The 13780-nt window shown below is 42.4% G+C and overlaps 1 protein-coding gene across 3 annotated transcripts in view; it reads right to left on the bottom strand.

Moving 5' to 3' along the window:
- The window catches only part of LOC127007091 (neuroligin-4, Y-linked-like), a 35872-nt gene extending 26741 nt beyond the window's left edge, over positions 1–9131 (bottom strand). For all 3 annotated transcript variants that reach the window (XR_007760066.1, XM_050877673.1, XM_050877674.1), the window contains exons 1-2: positions 8572–9131; positions 5690–5898 (exon numbers count right to left, since the gene is read on the bottom strand). Coding sequence is in view for 2 of the 3 variants with exons in the window: in XM_050877673.1 (XP_050733630.1) it covers positions 5690–5898; positions 8572–9064 (702 nt within the window). In the remaining variant the exon portion in view is untranslated. The remainder of the gene's footprint in view (positions 1–5689; positions 5899–8571) is intronic.
- Positions 9132–13780: the final 4649 nt, after the last annotated feature.

Here is a 13780-nt window from a genome sequence, read left to right as displayed (position 1 = left end):
TCTCAACTCTCAACTCTCTCTCTCTCTCTCTCTCTCTCTCTCTCTCTCTCTCTCTCTCTCTCTCTCTCTCTCTCTCTCTTCCCCTTCCCGTCCATTACGCATGCTACTACCCCTTATACCTTTTCCCTACCCCCTTTCCCCTCTCCCTCTCTGTCCCTTCCGCCCATGCTTCCCCTTTCCTCTCTCCCGCGCTGGAATTCCCTCTCCCTCTCCCTCCCTCCGTCCCTCACTTCCTTCGCTTTCTGCGGTGTACTATTACAGCTACTAAAATGCATACCGGTCTCTCTCTCTCACACACACACACACACACACACACACACACACACACACACAGAGACAAAGGTAGGAAATGCTTATTGATGTGGTAATGATTTTTTATGATGGTCAGTGTGTGTGTGTGTGTGTGTGTGTGTGTGTGTGTGTGTGTGTGTGTGTGTGTGTGTGTCGTCTCCATTGATCATTTTGATGGTCAGTAAATAATTCCCTTCATGTGAATCGATGACTCTCTCTCTCTCTCTCTCTCTCTCTCTCTCTCTCTCTCTCTCTCTCTCTCTCTAGGGAGGAACTGTCATGGGAGCGTCGCCAATTTGCAATTTCTTGAAGTACCGAGGAGGAACGGCCTTGAGCGCGCGCACACACACACACACACACACACAACAAACACACACACACACACACACACACACACACACACACACACACACACACACAGACACACACCGAATATTTCTACAATAATGATAAAACAATGGTCTCAAAAACAATACACGTCTGTGATATGAACAGGACATTATTACGAGACACTAATTTCCCAACCACCTCCTCCTCCTGCTCTTTCTTCTAATCCTCCTTATCCTCCTCTTGCTCCCGTTCCCCCTACATTCCCACTACGTTTTTTTCCTTCTTTACTCTGCTTCTAATTCACTATCTCCAGCATCATTTGTTCTTCCTCTTCCCTTTCCTCCTCTCTCTCTCTCTCTCTCTCTCTCTACCACCACCACTTCTCTTTCCATTCCTCCTCCTCCACCACCATTTTCAGCTCGCTTTCCTCTTTCTTATCCCCCTCCTCAGTCTTTTCTTTCTCCTTCCTCCTCATCCTCTTTCTCCTCCATCACCTCTTCTCCCCCCACCCCCTTCCTCTTGCTCCTTTTATTACAGGTACTACTTATAATACAAGCAAAAACAAGTAAGGCAACAAACCAGTATATACGCATACAAAACACATCTACAAACAGGTATATCATGTCTTTCTAATTGTACTTTCATTATCATCGTCATTTTCAGTAGTAGTAGTAGTAGTACCTTTACATTAATGAGGTTACTTTTACTACTTAACTTCACATGACTGCCTAACCATATCTTGTGAACCTGGCGCGAGCTCTCATTGGTTGGTTATTACTTTCCCATGGCAAGTGACTTTTTCCCACGCTTAATCTCACTCCCCCCTCCCCCTCTCTCTCTCTTTACAAACTCTTTCAATTTGTCTATTTATATATGTTCATTTTCCCATATAATATTATAACTGACATCTTATGACTTTCACTTTGTACAATTTTCAAGGTCATCAAAAGAAATAAAACGTTTAAATTTAGAGGACAAATTTGGGTAACCTTGAAATTTGTATAGAATGAGTTAAAACACCATGTGAGGGGAATTAATATATAAATAGACTATTATAATGTTTCGCCGAGATTTCACTTCTACATTCTTCTACAATCACGATTTAATTTTATTTTACGTTGCTGTAGTATAAAGGTATTACACTTGAACATCTTACTGAAAGGTCTCGTGAAGTATTCCACCCATAAACTGCATATTCGTCAAACAGCTTTTAGCATTACAACTCTTATAGCATTTGCCTTGGTTCTAAAAGACGCAATTATACTCTCTCTCTCTTTAGCCACAAACAGCCAGAACATGAATTTACTTTTTTTTGTTGTTATTCAGTTCCCAGCATTGCCCTTCTCTCCCTCTCAACACAAACGTTCAACCATATCTCTTACTCTTTGGGCAAAAACAACCAGAACATGAATTAACGTGTATCTTTATTATTCAGTTTTCTGCACTGCGTTTCTATCTTTTCAATATAAACCTTCAACAGTCTCTTTTCCTCTTTGGGCAGAAACAATCTGAATATGAATTACCGTTTAAGTTTGTATTCACACAGGTTTGCATTGCCCTTTTCTCCTTTCAGTACAAGTCCTCAACATTCTCTTTCTTTTTAAGCGGAACATGACAGCGTTTATCACACTTCCCTCCATCGCTCTTATCTCCTTTCAGTACAAACCCAACCAGAACATGAATTGACGTTTACTTTTATTTTTCACAGTTCTTTGCATCGATCTTCTATCCTTTCATAATAAACCCTCAAAATTTTAACTCAAACTCATCATTATTCACATTCTCTGCATTGCCTGCCTTTCAGTACAAACCCTCAATAGTCTAACAGTCTAACTCAATGGGCAGAAACAACCAGAAGAAGAATCAACGTTTATTTTATTCACAGTTCTCTGCATTGCCCTCTAATATTTTAACTCAATGGGCAGAAACAACCAGAACAAGAATCAACGTTTATTTTATTCAGTTCTTCGCATTGCTCTTCCATCCCTCTCAACACAAAACTTCAATATTCTCTCTCTACCTATTTGAACGAAAACAACCGGAACATGAATCAACCTTCACCTTCGTTATTCACATTTCTCCGCATTGCTCTTCTCTCCCTCTCAACACAAACCACCAGAACTCACGAACAAACGAGGGTCATTAGTGTGCATCACGAGTTTTAAAAGTCACTGCTCCCTCTCTTCTCGCCCTCCTTCCTTCCGCCTCTTAAAGCAAAGCACCAGAACGTGACTCGGTGCTTCGTGACTCTCCGGATCACTCGTATGAATTCTCCACTCAACACTAACTGGGAGGGAATGTTACGTATTGTTTCATGATTTCAATATTTCAACGATCACTACCTATTTTTACTTTTCACGCGTTAAATGATTCGTCAAAAACGTTATGTAGTGTCAAGTGTTATTCTTCTTTTTATCTGCTAAGGGTGATATGTTAAAATAATGATAATATTTTAGTTCGCCTGGCGCCATATATAAAAACAGGAATAAAAAGCAGAGTATTGAAATCATAGGATATACTTTTAGTTAATATCAATATTAGACAGACCTTAAAAGATGTAACCTTTTTATGCTTCATCACTTCCCCCCGATTTTCTAAGTGTCGTATTAGTCCAAATAGCAATAATGTGGCTGAGTTATCATATTTGACCCGTTTTTCAAGGCGTAGTTAGTTAATTTTTAAACACCTTTTACGAATGAGTTTGTAATATGAGAAAACCGAACAATTCTTTCTAACGATGTCCCAAAAATCGAATTAAAGGCCAGACTAACCCCATAACTTAATACGAATACGTTTAAAAAGATCTGGCGTTCATCTGTCCCTGCTCGCTCTGATAGGATGATTCATAGACGACATAACCGTATTCAAAGCTTTTATCGTCACCACACAACCTGTTTCATTATGCATCGTGCCGTTAATCCTTTCGTTGTGGTGGATGGCATAGCGTTGACTTCTTCACCAGCTATTTCCTGTTTGTGTTACGGTGGAAATAACAACTTTTCTTTGGTGATAAGCGTTAGTCTCAGGTTGGTATCGTTAGACAATTTCAGGTCTCACATTGACTATTTCCAAAGGCCAAAAAGGAGATCAGATGGGTTCTAATGAGTGTGTTTTTGGTTCATGATACAGAAGAAGGGTCAAACTACCACAAAGGCCATGAAACTACCTCTGGAAAAGCCCAAAACTCCTACGAAAGCCTTGTCAAGTATGTGTTCTTGGGAGCCGAAATGTTAAAAAATACTGGCTTTAGTCTTATCAACGCCGACAAGGTACAGGATTAAAACTACTTCCTGTGAGTGAATCTAATTGCAAGGCGGTAAATCTTAACTTTCTCTTATGTTCGTTAATATGCGATAAAAGGCTCCACGATAACCGCACGTGATAACGATACGAGGCAAGGGTTTCCTGCTTACCATAAAAAAGTCCATCTTTTTATATATGATTAGTACGATAAGACTAAGGAAAAAAGGTTATATCGGGCGTATTCGGAATTTACAATACCCTACGAATTTAAGATATGTGATAACTCCTCAATAAAATACAGAACTTGCATAAACAAATAAAATGATTACACACACACACACACACACACACACACACACACACACACACGTAACTCTTCTGGAACAAGTGCTTGATTGCTTTACACAAGAAAAATGCGTGTGTGTGTGTGTGTGTGTGTGTGTTTTGCATATTTGGCAGCACATCGTTACAGGCATGTCTGACTCAGCCCGCCAGCCCGCCCTCTCTCTCTCTCTCTCTCTCTCTCTCTCTCTCTCTCTCAAATACTTTCACACACAAAAAGTAAACAAATGGATAAAAGTAAAGAGGGTAGCATCACTTATACGATATGGATGCAGGAATACACACACACACACACACACACACACACACACACACACACACACACACACACACATTGGTATTCCTCCCCTTGTCTCCCCGGCGCCGAGTTCGTTATTCTGACACACACACACACACACACACACACACACACACACACACCACGTCACTTCAATCATCATTATTACCAACACCACCATCATCATCACCGCCCAGGTTGATGCCCTTCCCAGCAATCTGCCGCTCATTGTCAAGAGATTTCAATGCAGAGGAATCAGAGCGTATAAATAATTATAATGAATTGCTCCGTTAGCGCTTGAAAGAAATAATACCGACATCTCAGACGACTCTTTCCGGTCTGACGCCTTTGAATGCATAGATAATAATACGTAAACGAATACAGATACATTTGGTCCACTGCATAAACCAAGACTGTTTGCGAAATATAAACTGGCTTCTTGCAGACTTTTATTTTCTTATGTTCTAATCCAATAACCTTAACACTAGGTACCCTAAACAGTGCTATATGGGAGCTAAATGCCCTCTTGCAGCCTCTTTTCTCATGTTATAAACCCAGTGACCAAATATAACTTAATAACGCAATCTATCATAGTGGCCTAACCTATCCTAACGACCCAGCCTAACCTAATGGCCTAACCTTATGCCAAGCTGATTACCCAACCTAACCTAATGACCCAACCTAACCTTATAACCCAACCTAACCATATAACCTAACCTAATTTTATGACCCAACCTAACCTTATGCCATACACACACACACACACACACACACACACACACACACACACACACATTGGTATTCTTCCCCTTGTCTCCCCGGTGCCGAGTTCGTTATTGTGACACACACACACACACACACACACACACACACACACACACACACACACACACCACGTCACTAACCTAACCTAATCTTACCCAACCTAACCTAACCTGATCGAACCTAAACTTACTCAACCTAACCTAACCTTAAGACTAAACCAATCCTGACGAACCAGCATATTCTTACCCAGCCTAACCTAACCCTACGATCCAACCTAACCTTATAACCTAACCTAACATTATGACCCAACCTAACCTTACCAACATAATCTTACCCAGCCTAACCTAACCTTACTATCCAACCTGAACTTATAACCCAACCTTTTCTTATGCCCCAACTTAATCTGATGACCCAAGCTTAAACCTAAAACCAAATCCTCACCTTGAACCGTCCCTCGAACAAAGGCGGCTTGGCGTACGGAATGCCGAGGAAGGTGGACACGTTCATGATGTAGCGCTGCTGGTGGATAGGCTTGTTGACGGGGCGTTCGTTGGGGCGCATACCGGGCTTGTCGTACAGGTAGACGTAGAAGCCCTGCACCTTGCCCGAGTCGGTGGTCACGAAAATGTCAGCCAGAGGGACTGTCAGGCCTGTTTGGAAGGGGAGGGTGAGGAGACGGGTTATTTGTTTTGTTATATTCATTTGTTTTAAGTTATGTATATGTCAGGCCTGTTTGGGAGGGTGAGGAGACGGGTTATTTGTTTTGTTATATTCATTTGTTTTAAGTTATGTATATGTCAGGCCTGTTTGGAAGGGAAGAGGAGGGTGAGGAGACGGGTTATTTACATATGTACAGTATATGTCTGCCAGGGGGAGTGTCAGCTCTGTCTGGAAGGGAAGAGGAGGGTGAGGAGACGGGTTATTTGTTTTGTTATATCTATTTGTTTTAGGTTATGTATATGTCTGCCAATGGGAGTGTCAGCTCTGTTTGGAAGGGAAGAGGAGGGTGAGGAGACGGGTTATTTGTTTTGTTATATTCATTTGTTTTAGGTTATGTATGTCAGCCAGAGGGAGTGTCAGCCCTGTTTGGAAGGGAAAGGAGAGATGAGAAACGGGTTATTAGATTTGTTACACCCATTTTTGTTTTGTTTTGTTATGTATTTCCTCTCACAGTAATCCATTTTTTTCTTGACTATCTTTATTTTTATCGAGTATTTACTTTATTAACTACTTATATGATTAGTTTTCTGTGCGAGGAGAGTGTTTTTTTTGTCACGTTAGTTATGCCTTTTTAACGCACTCAGACACCACAGGAAAGAAAAGAAAAATGCTGACTACTTTCCACCATCATCTGGGGCTACTTTCACTATTTCCGTCGCCACCACTACCACCGCTGCCGACGTGTGAAATTTCCTCTCCATGTAGAAGTAGGTCAGTGTACGAAGCAGTAGTAGTAGTAGTAGTAGTAGTAGTAGTAGTAGTAGTAGTAGTAGTGTTGTATTAGCAGTAGTAATGATAATAATAAGTAGAAGAAGAAGAAAAAGAAAAACGAATAGGAAAAAATATGATCCCAGTAGTAGTAGTATTAGTAGTAGTAGTAGTAGTAGTAGTAGTAGTAGTAGTAGTAGTAGTAGTAGTAGTAGTAGTAGTAGTAGTGTTGTAGTAGTAGTAGTAGTAGTAGTAGTAGTGAGAAAAATGCGGAAACAGACAGCAATGTAATTTGATGTGGTTTGTGTGTGTGTGTGTGTGTGTGTGTGTGTGTGTGTGTGTGTGTGTGTGTGTGTGTGTGTGTGTAGATGTGTGTGGGTGGTGGTGGTGGTGTTGACTGTGGTGGAGGTGATTATGTCAGGTGATCGAATTCTTGCAGGCGTTGGTCAGTGACAAGTCTAAAGGTTATCAGTGTTGTGTTAACTTTCCCGGAGGTTATCTATGCGTCATTTAGTAGTAGTAGTAGTAGTAGTAGTAGTAGTAGTAGTAGTAGTAGTAGTAGTAGTAGTAGTAGTAGTAGTAGTAGTAGTAGTACCTAGTAGTAGTAGTAGTACCTAGTAGTAGTAGTAGTACCTAGTAGTAATAGGGCCTCCATCTATTAGAGTTGCGTTGTGAGCGGTATATTTTCTCATATCCTTTCACAAAGCAATTCATTGGCCCCACCCCGCCAATGACTGTGGCCGACAACCATCTTTATTTAATATTACAAACTTTGCTAAAAAAATTTATTTTTAAGCTAACAGAGCTTGTGGTTGATACGACTATCAACCACCGTCGCCTCAAAGTCCAGGTCAGCAATGCGGGTGGTTTTGGGTGCAGGTGACCTGGTTCCTCTCAGGCAGACCAAGGCTGACCTCAGGAGGGAGAAGGACAGCCTGCATCTCATCCAGGCGACCACACTGCTTCTTGGCTGTTGTTTCTTATCCGCCAGTGTTTCGGCGAGTCTTGCGTAGAAGCTCTGCGCCCTTGGTCCCATCCCTCCTGCCGTCGTGAATACTACCGGGGTGAAGGAGCCCTGGTCCACATTCTGTATTCTTTCTTCATATGCTCTGTTCTTCTCTTGATATAGTAGTACCTAGTAGTAATAGTAGTACCTAGTAGTAATAGTAGTAGTAGTACCTAGTAGTAATAGTAGCACCTAGTAGTAGTAGTAGTAGTAGTAGTAGTAGTAGTAGTAGTAGTAGTAGTAGAATAGTAGTAGTAGTAATAGAATAGTAGTAGTAGTAGTAATAGAATAGAATAGAATAGTAGTAGTAGTAGTAGTAGTAGTAGTAGTAGTAGTAGTAGTAGTAGTAGTAGTATAGTAGTAGTAGTAGTGGTAGCATGGGCAGTGGTATAATTCTCATTCTTCCCAATTTGTGATCATAAGCGTCTGACTATTTCATCCCATTTCGATATATATACTTTGCATCTTCCTGCTTACGGCCAGAGATCCCCCAAGAAGCAGGAAGTATTGAAGCAGGGTGAGGTAATAATGAGTCAGGCCTTTGGTGGTGGTGGTGATAGTGGCCTTTATCAGTAGACAGGTCCGTGTGTGTGTGTGTGTGTCGTTCATGCGGTAAATACAACTCTTGGAATATGCATTAAATAGTTTGTGGTATGAGAAATGGACACTACCGTATTACTATTACTACAGCTACTACTACTACTACTACCAGTACTACGTTCATTATTACACCAATCTACTACAACTTCTATTTTCATAACGATCTCCAAAACACTAATATTACTACGGCTACATCCAGATTTCCCCTGTCCTTTTTCACCATTCCTCCTCCTCTCCCTTCCCGCCACCACCATCACCACATGCACCTGTTCTCGCCCCTAGCACTCACCTGGCTCCTCAGACGGCCGGAACTCCCCCTGCAGGTCGGGGCGCCACATGTCAAGAATCCCGAAGCCTTGGTCCCATTGCTCTTCCCCGGGGCGAGAGCCTGGGCGTGACCCTGGGCGTTCCCTCCCTCGGGCGTCATACCTGCCTCGCCCCAGGTAGTTTCCACTCAGTCTTGGGTTCTCGCTGTACCTGAACTCCTGGTCGAGGAAGCGCCCGTCGGACCCTCGTAACTGTGATGGGTCGTCGTAACGCGTGTCCTGGTATCGGTTATCCGTGCCGTAGTAAGTGTCCCCACTGTTGTAACGCGTTCGGACGGGGGGTGGAGTGGTATAGCCTCGACTCCGATAGTTACTCCGCCAGTAGTCGTCCCGTAAGAGTTCTTGGTCGCGATCGTTGCGGAATTGTCCCTCCGCCACCCCTGCGAGCGTCCCTACCGCCACCACTAGCACACAACACCACCCCCACCATCGCCTCACTACCACTTGAGTCGCCATTTCGATGCCCGTCACCGCTCACAGCCGCACCGTACTTCACCGTCCATAGTTCCGCGTCATACTAACTCCCTCACCTGCCCGCCCTCCCTCCCTCCCCCGACTCCTCCCTCTCCATGTCTCCCTCTGTTTGAAACTCTCCCCCCCCCCCGCGTACGTTTCTCTGCCACCTGGCTAGACTCGCTCACCTTACCCCACCAGTTGGAATCCCTCACTCCATCATAACCCCCCACGGACGCATACAACTCTCCCACCCACCCATAGTTTGCCCGAAGGATTTGTCGTTAATTTAAAAGCTCGAATTCTTGTAGGTTGCGGGGCATTTAAACCGAGGGAACAATGGGGGCAATGCTTCCACACCTGACCGCCAGAGGGCAACACAACACAGGTAACAGCAACACACACACACACACACACACACACATAAGATTCCATTGCCCGTTACCTCTATGCAAGCACCCGACTCCTGCATCATATTGTGTGTACATGAAGGCTTAACATTGACTGTCACGCATACACACATATACAGACAAATGACACAAATGGAGTATAAGAGAGAGAGAGAGAGAGAGAGAGAGAGAGAGAGAGAGAGAGAGCATTATTATTGTGACACAAGGAGGGGGGTTAACTTCGTGCTGTGGTAAGCTTGTGGTGGTGTGTGGAAGCTTGCCCCTCCATGAACACCCCTATCATCACCGCCCGCACCCACTCCTCCCCCTCCATTCCACCCCCCTTCCTCCACCTCCCCCACCCCCGTCAGCATGCACAGCGACGTTGCCAAATTTTCTTCACTCGCTCCTTCGTCGATGTCTTTTCAAGGGCAAGGACTGAAGCGAAGAAAGGAGTGGGGTAGGACAGAGAAGGAAGGCAAAGGGGAGGAGAGAGTGAGGATGGGTTGGGAGTAGGAAAAGAATGGTTTGAGGACAGATTAAGATGAAAGGTTAACAAAGAAGGGAAGGTTGTGGAATGTGCTTCTTTGTGTTTTTTTCCTAGTGTGTGTGTGTGTGTGTGTGACGTTGGGAGTGGTTTTAAAGATTTTTACTGGACGTCGGGCCGCTGTGTGTTTAGTCGATTTTTACACACACACACACACACACACACATGAGAAAGGGAGACGCACCCCCTCAAAGTAATCTTCAGGATGGTCGTTAATATAAAGTTCCTAAGCTAATGTGCGGCGATAGTTTACTGTTTTAGCGATGATACTTAGGTTACCATCCCTTCAAATGATCAACTATTGCTGAACTGATGCTTGTAGTTATAGTTAGGCACTTATTGGTTAGTAAATAGCCTCATTACTTCTTTTTTCGAGTCTTTCAAGCATCTATTCAGTCTTCCTATGGGTAGTTGTTCTCTTAGCTCGTTTCCTACCTCTTCCTCCAACCCCACTCCCCATTTTTTCAACCATAGATTAATTCGTCTGAAGTGCTTGATTTCTTTCTTCATGGCCCAAAAAATCTTGACTCCATCTCTTTGCTTCATCTCTCCTTGTTGGTCCTATCTTATCTTCTTATCTATCCTCTTATTTATCTTGCTTCTACTTATCCTTCTTGCTCATCCTTCCAAACACGTGCTAATTCCTCTCTTATCTTATCTTCTTATCTATCTTCTTATTTATCTTGCTTTTACTTATCCTTCTTGCTCATCCTTCCAAACACCGTGCTAAATTAATTGTTTATTTTTTCATTTATTCTAAATCCTTCATAATCCGTTTAACTCCTTCGCCTCACCGACATACCTGTTTTCAATGTCTTCCTTTTTTAATATTCCTTCGTATCAGCATCTCTAAAGGCGAAACTATCTCTTCTTAATGGGTTTTGATGTTTTGAGTAGTCTATTGGTAGTTTCTTTCATACATAGCCAGTTAGTTCTCCTGCGAGGGATGGGGGATAAGAAAAAATAAACTATAGTGATTTACGACGAGATAGGGGATAATAAAAACGAGTGATTTACAACGGGAATGATTATTAGATTCTTTAAAAAAAAAACATATACACATGTCAGAATCTGTCATGCGAATATGGTAACGTCAATGAAATGAATTATATAGCCTAGTTACCTTTACCGAAAAATTACCGATGTGGCTTTGTTTAAGTACCCCGCCTGATGACAACTTAAAAAAAAAAAAAATTGCCATCATCGCACAGACTAAGAAGGGGGGGAGGAGAAACGAAGTCGAGGCGTTAGCTCTCCACCTCCCCATCCTCGAAAACGATGAACCGACATTAGCAAGTGAAGGAAGACCACGAGCTTTCCCTTCGCCGCATTATCTGAGCCTATATAGACAAAGCTTCACTAATTATGTAGCAACAACTAATTGAATATTCTGAAATTTGTACACTGCTTTTTACCTGGTATTATATATATATATTTTTTTACAACAAAGGAGGCAGCTCAAGGGCACAGAAAAAAAAAATAAAAAAAAGCCCGCTAATCGCTGCTCCCATAAAAGAACCAGAAGAGGTGGTCAAAAGCAAGGTCAAATGAGGCGCCTGGCGAAATAAAACTATTGCTATTAGCCTACTGTTACTACCAAAGGGTTTGCTATTACTATAAAAAAATTAGCTTACTGTTACTACCAAAAAACTTCTCTAGACACGAAATCACGAATACTTACAATACCGTATATCATAGTAGGTCAGTGGACTTTAGCAAATTGCATTCCAAGTAATAGAAATATATGAATCCTTAGCACTTAGATAACTACTTATCGTGTAATCTATAGCTATCTAGAGTCTAAGTGTTATGAATGCAATAATCTTTAGTACTTACCTTAGCTACTGCTCTTTTTATGGAGATTTGTCCTTAAAAACGTTCGATAACAGCCCAGTGTCTCTCCACCTCCTACACTCAAGACAGCCACGATGCTACTGATTGGAAAGCTTCAAGGATCAAAACCGGGACTGTCTCGACTCTAGGGTATTCGGTATTCTCAGCTTGTTCCGTCTCACACAGCAACTTATCCAAAGACCGAAAAGGAAATCAATCGGGTGCTAAAATCAATGACTGTTTTGAGGTTGGAGGTACAAATGAATGGTGAAACTACAAGATGGGTCATAAAACTACCCCTGGAAAGGCCCAAAATCCCTACGAGAGCTTTGTCAGGAGTGGGTGTATCGTCGAGTTCCGAAATTTTTGAGAATACGGGGAATTAAGGTTCAATTAGGCTCTACTAAGTGTTTTATTAGGTGTAAAGGTACAGAGGATTTGTCAAACTACAAGAAGGGTCATCAAACTACCCCTGGAAATGCCCAACACCTCTACGAAAGCCTTGTCAAGAGTGAGTGTATCGTCGAGTCCCGAAGTGTTTGAAAATAGGGAAATCAAGGTTCGATCGGGTTGTACTGAATGTGTTTTGAGGCTAAGGGTTCAGAGGAATGGTCAAATTACACGTATGGTAATTAAACTACCTCTGGAAATGCCCAACACCTCTACTAAAGCCTTGACAAAAAATAGTGTATCACCGAGTCCCGAAATTTTTGAGAATGTGTGTATCATCAAGACTTAGGGTTAGAGGAGGAATTAATCGTGTGTAGGATATTTTGTATTGCGTACAAGGACAATATGAACGTGGATTTTTATGTTTGAAATAGCAAGGAACTTTACATGCGAGGTGGCTTAATAGATTTAATTAATAGACTTAGTAGTAGTAGTAGTAGTAGTAGTAGTAGTAGTAGTAGTAGTAGTTGCACAGCATTGAGTAGAGGTTCAGTAGTGTCTTACCTGTACAAATCACCTCACCTGAGACTTGAACCAAACTACAGAAAACGTGCACTCTTTCAGGGAGACTATTGCAATCCCTCGACCCGCCCAGGTTCACACACACACACACACACACACACACGCACACACTGGAGCCTCTAGATTCCTTGACATAAACAGAGCGGGCCACACTACGAACCAAGGAGACTATAGTATCCTTGCTACGAACCTTGGGACACAAGACACATTGCTACATTACGGATACATGGGTGACGAGTTTTGAATGCCTTGTGTTTAGGGAGCCGTGTGCCTGTCGAGTGCTGTTTATAAGGAGACTATAGTATCCTTGCTACGAACCTTGGGACACATGACACATTGCTACATTACGGATACATGGGTGACGAGTTTTGAATGCCTTGTGTTTAGGGAGCCGTGTGTCTGTCGAGTGCTGTTTATTCGGGACGTGAACAGAACAAGTCACGGGACATTATAAACATGCAGCTTTCCGTTGTAACCTTGGGAAATATTGATGAGTTGCGGGTACACGGATGATTAGTTCCTTTCTGCACGTGCCTTGTGCTCAATAACCCGTATGTCTGTCTGCATGGCACTCTATACGCGTTTGCATAAGAACAGAATGGAAGTCACGTGACAGACCTGGGGAGCAATTATTATAGACTTTGAAAGTTAAATTTAGCTTCAATGTAGAGTTTTCTTTTAAGTTTCCTTCCAACTTCTAGAAGTCGTGAATTTACATCTAGAAATCCTAGAAAGAAATCCTCGGGAGGTACTTCTTCCTTTTACTTGAAAGGGGACTCCACCTTTAAGAAGTGAAGTTAAAGCTACTTCTATGAGGAGAAAAGCTTTTAGTGCCCCCTCTAGAAGGACTGCTAGAAGTCTTTATCGCATGACCCACTTCGTTTTCTATTATGTATTACCCTCACGGACTGTTAATAAGCCGTTTATTAGTGACATCTGTTTGTAAAGTGGTGACCTAAGTAGTTGTCTCTCGTGACC

Source organism: Eriocheir sinensis, chromosome 34 (assembly GCF_024679095.1).
Source record: "Eriocheir sinensis breed Jianghai 21 chromosome 34, ASM2467909v1, whole genome shotgun sequence".
NCBI lineage: Eukaryota > Metazoa > Arthropoda > Malacostraca > Decapoda > Varunidae > Eriocheir > Eriocheir sinensis.
Note: the sequence above shows the minus strand (reverse complement) of the source record. Positions and strands in the feature narration are given on the sequence as shown.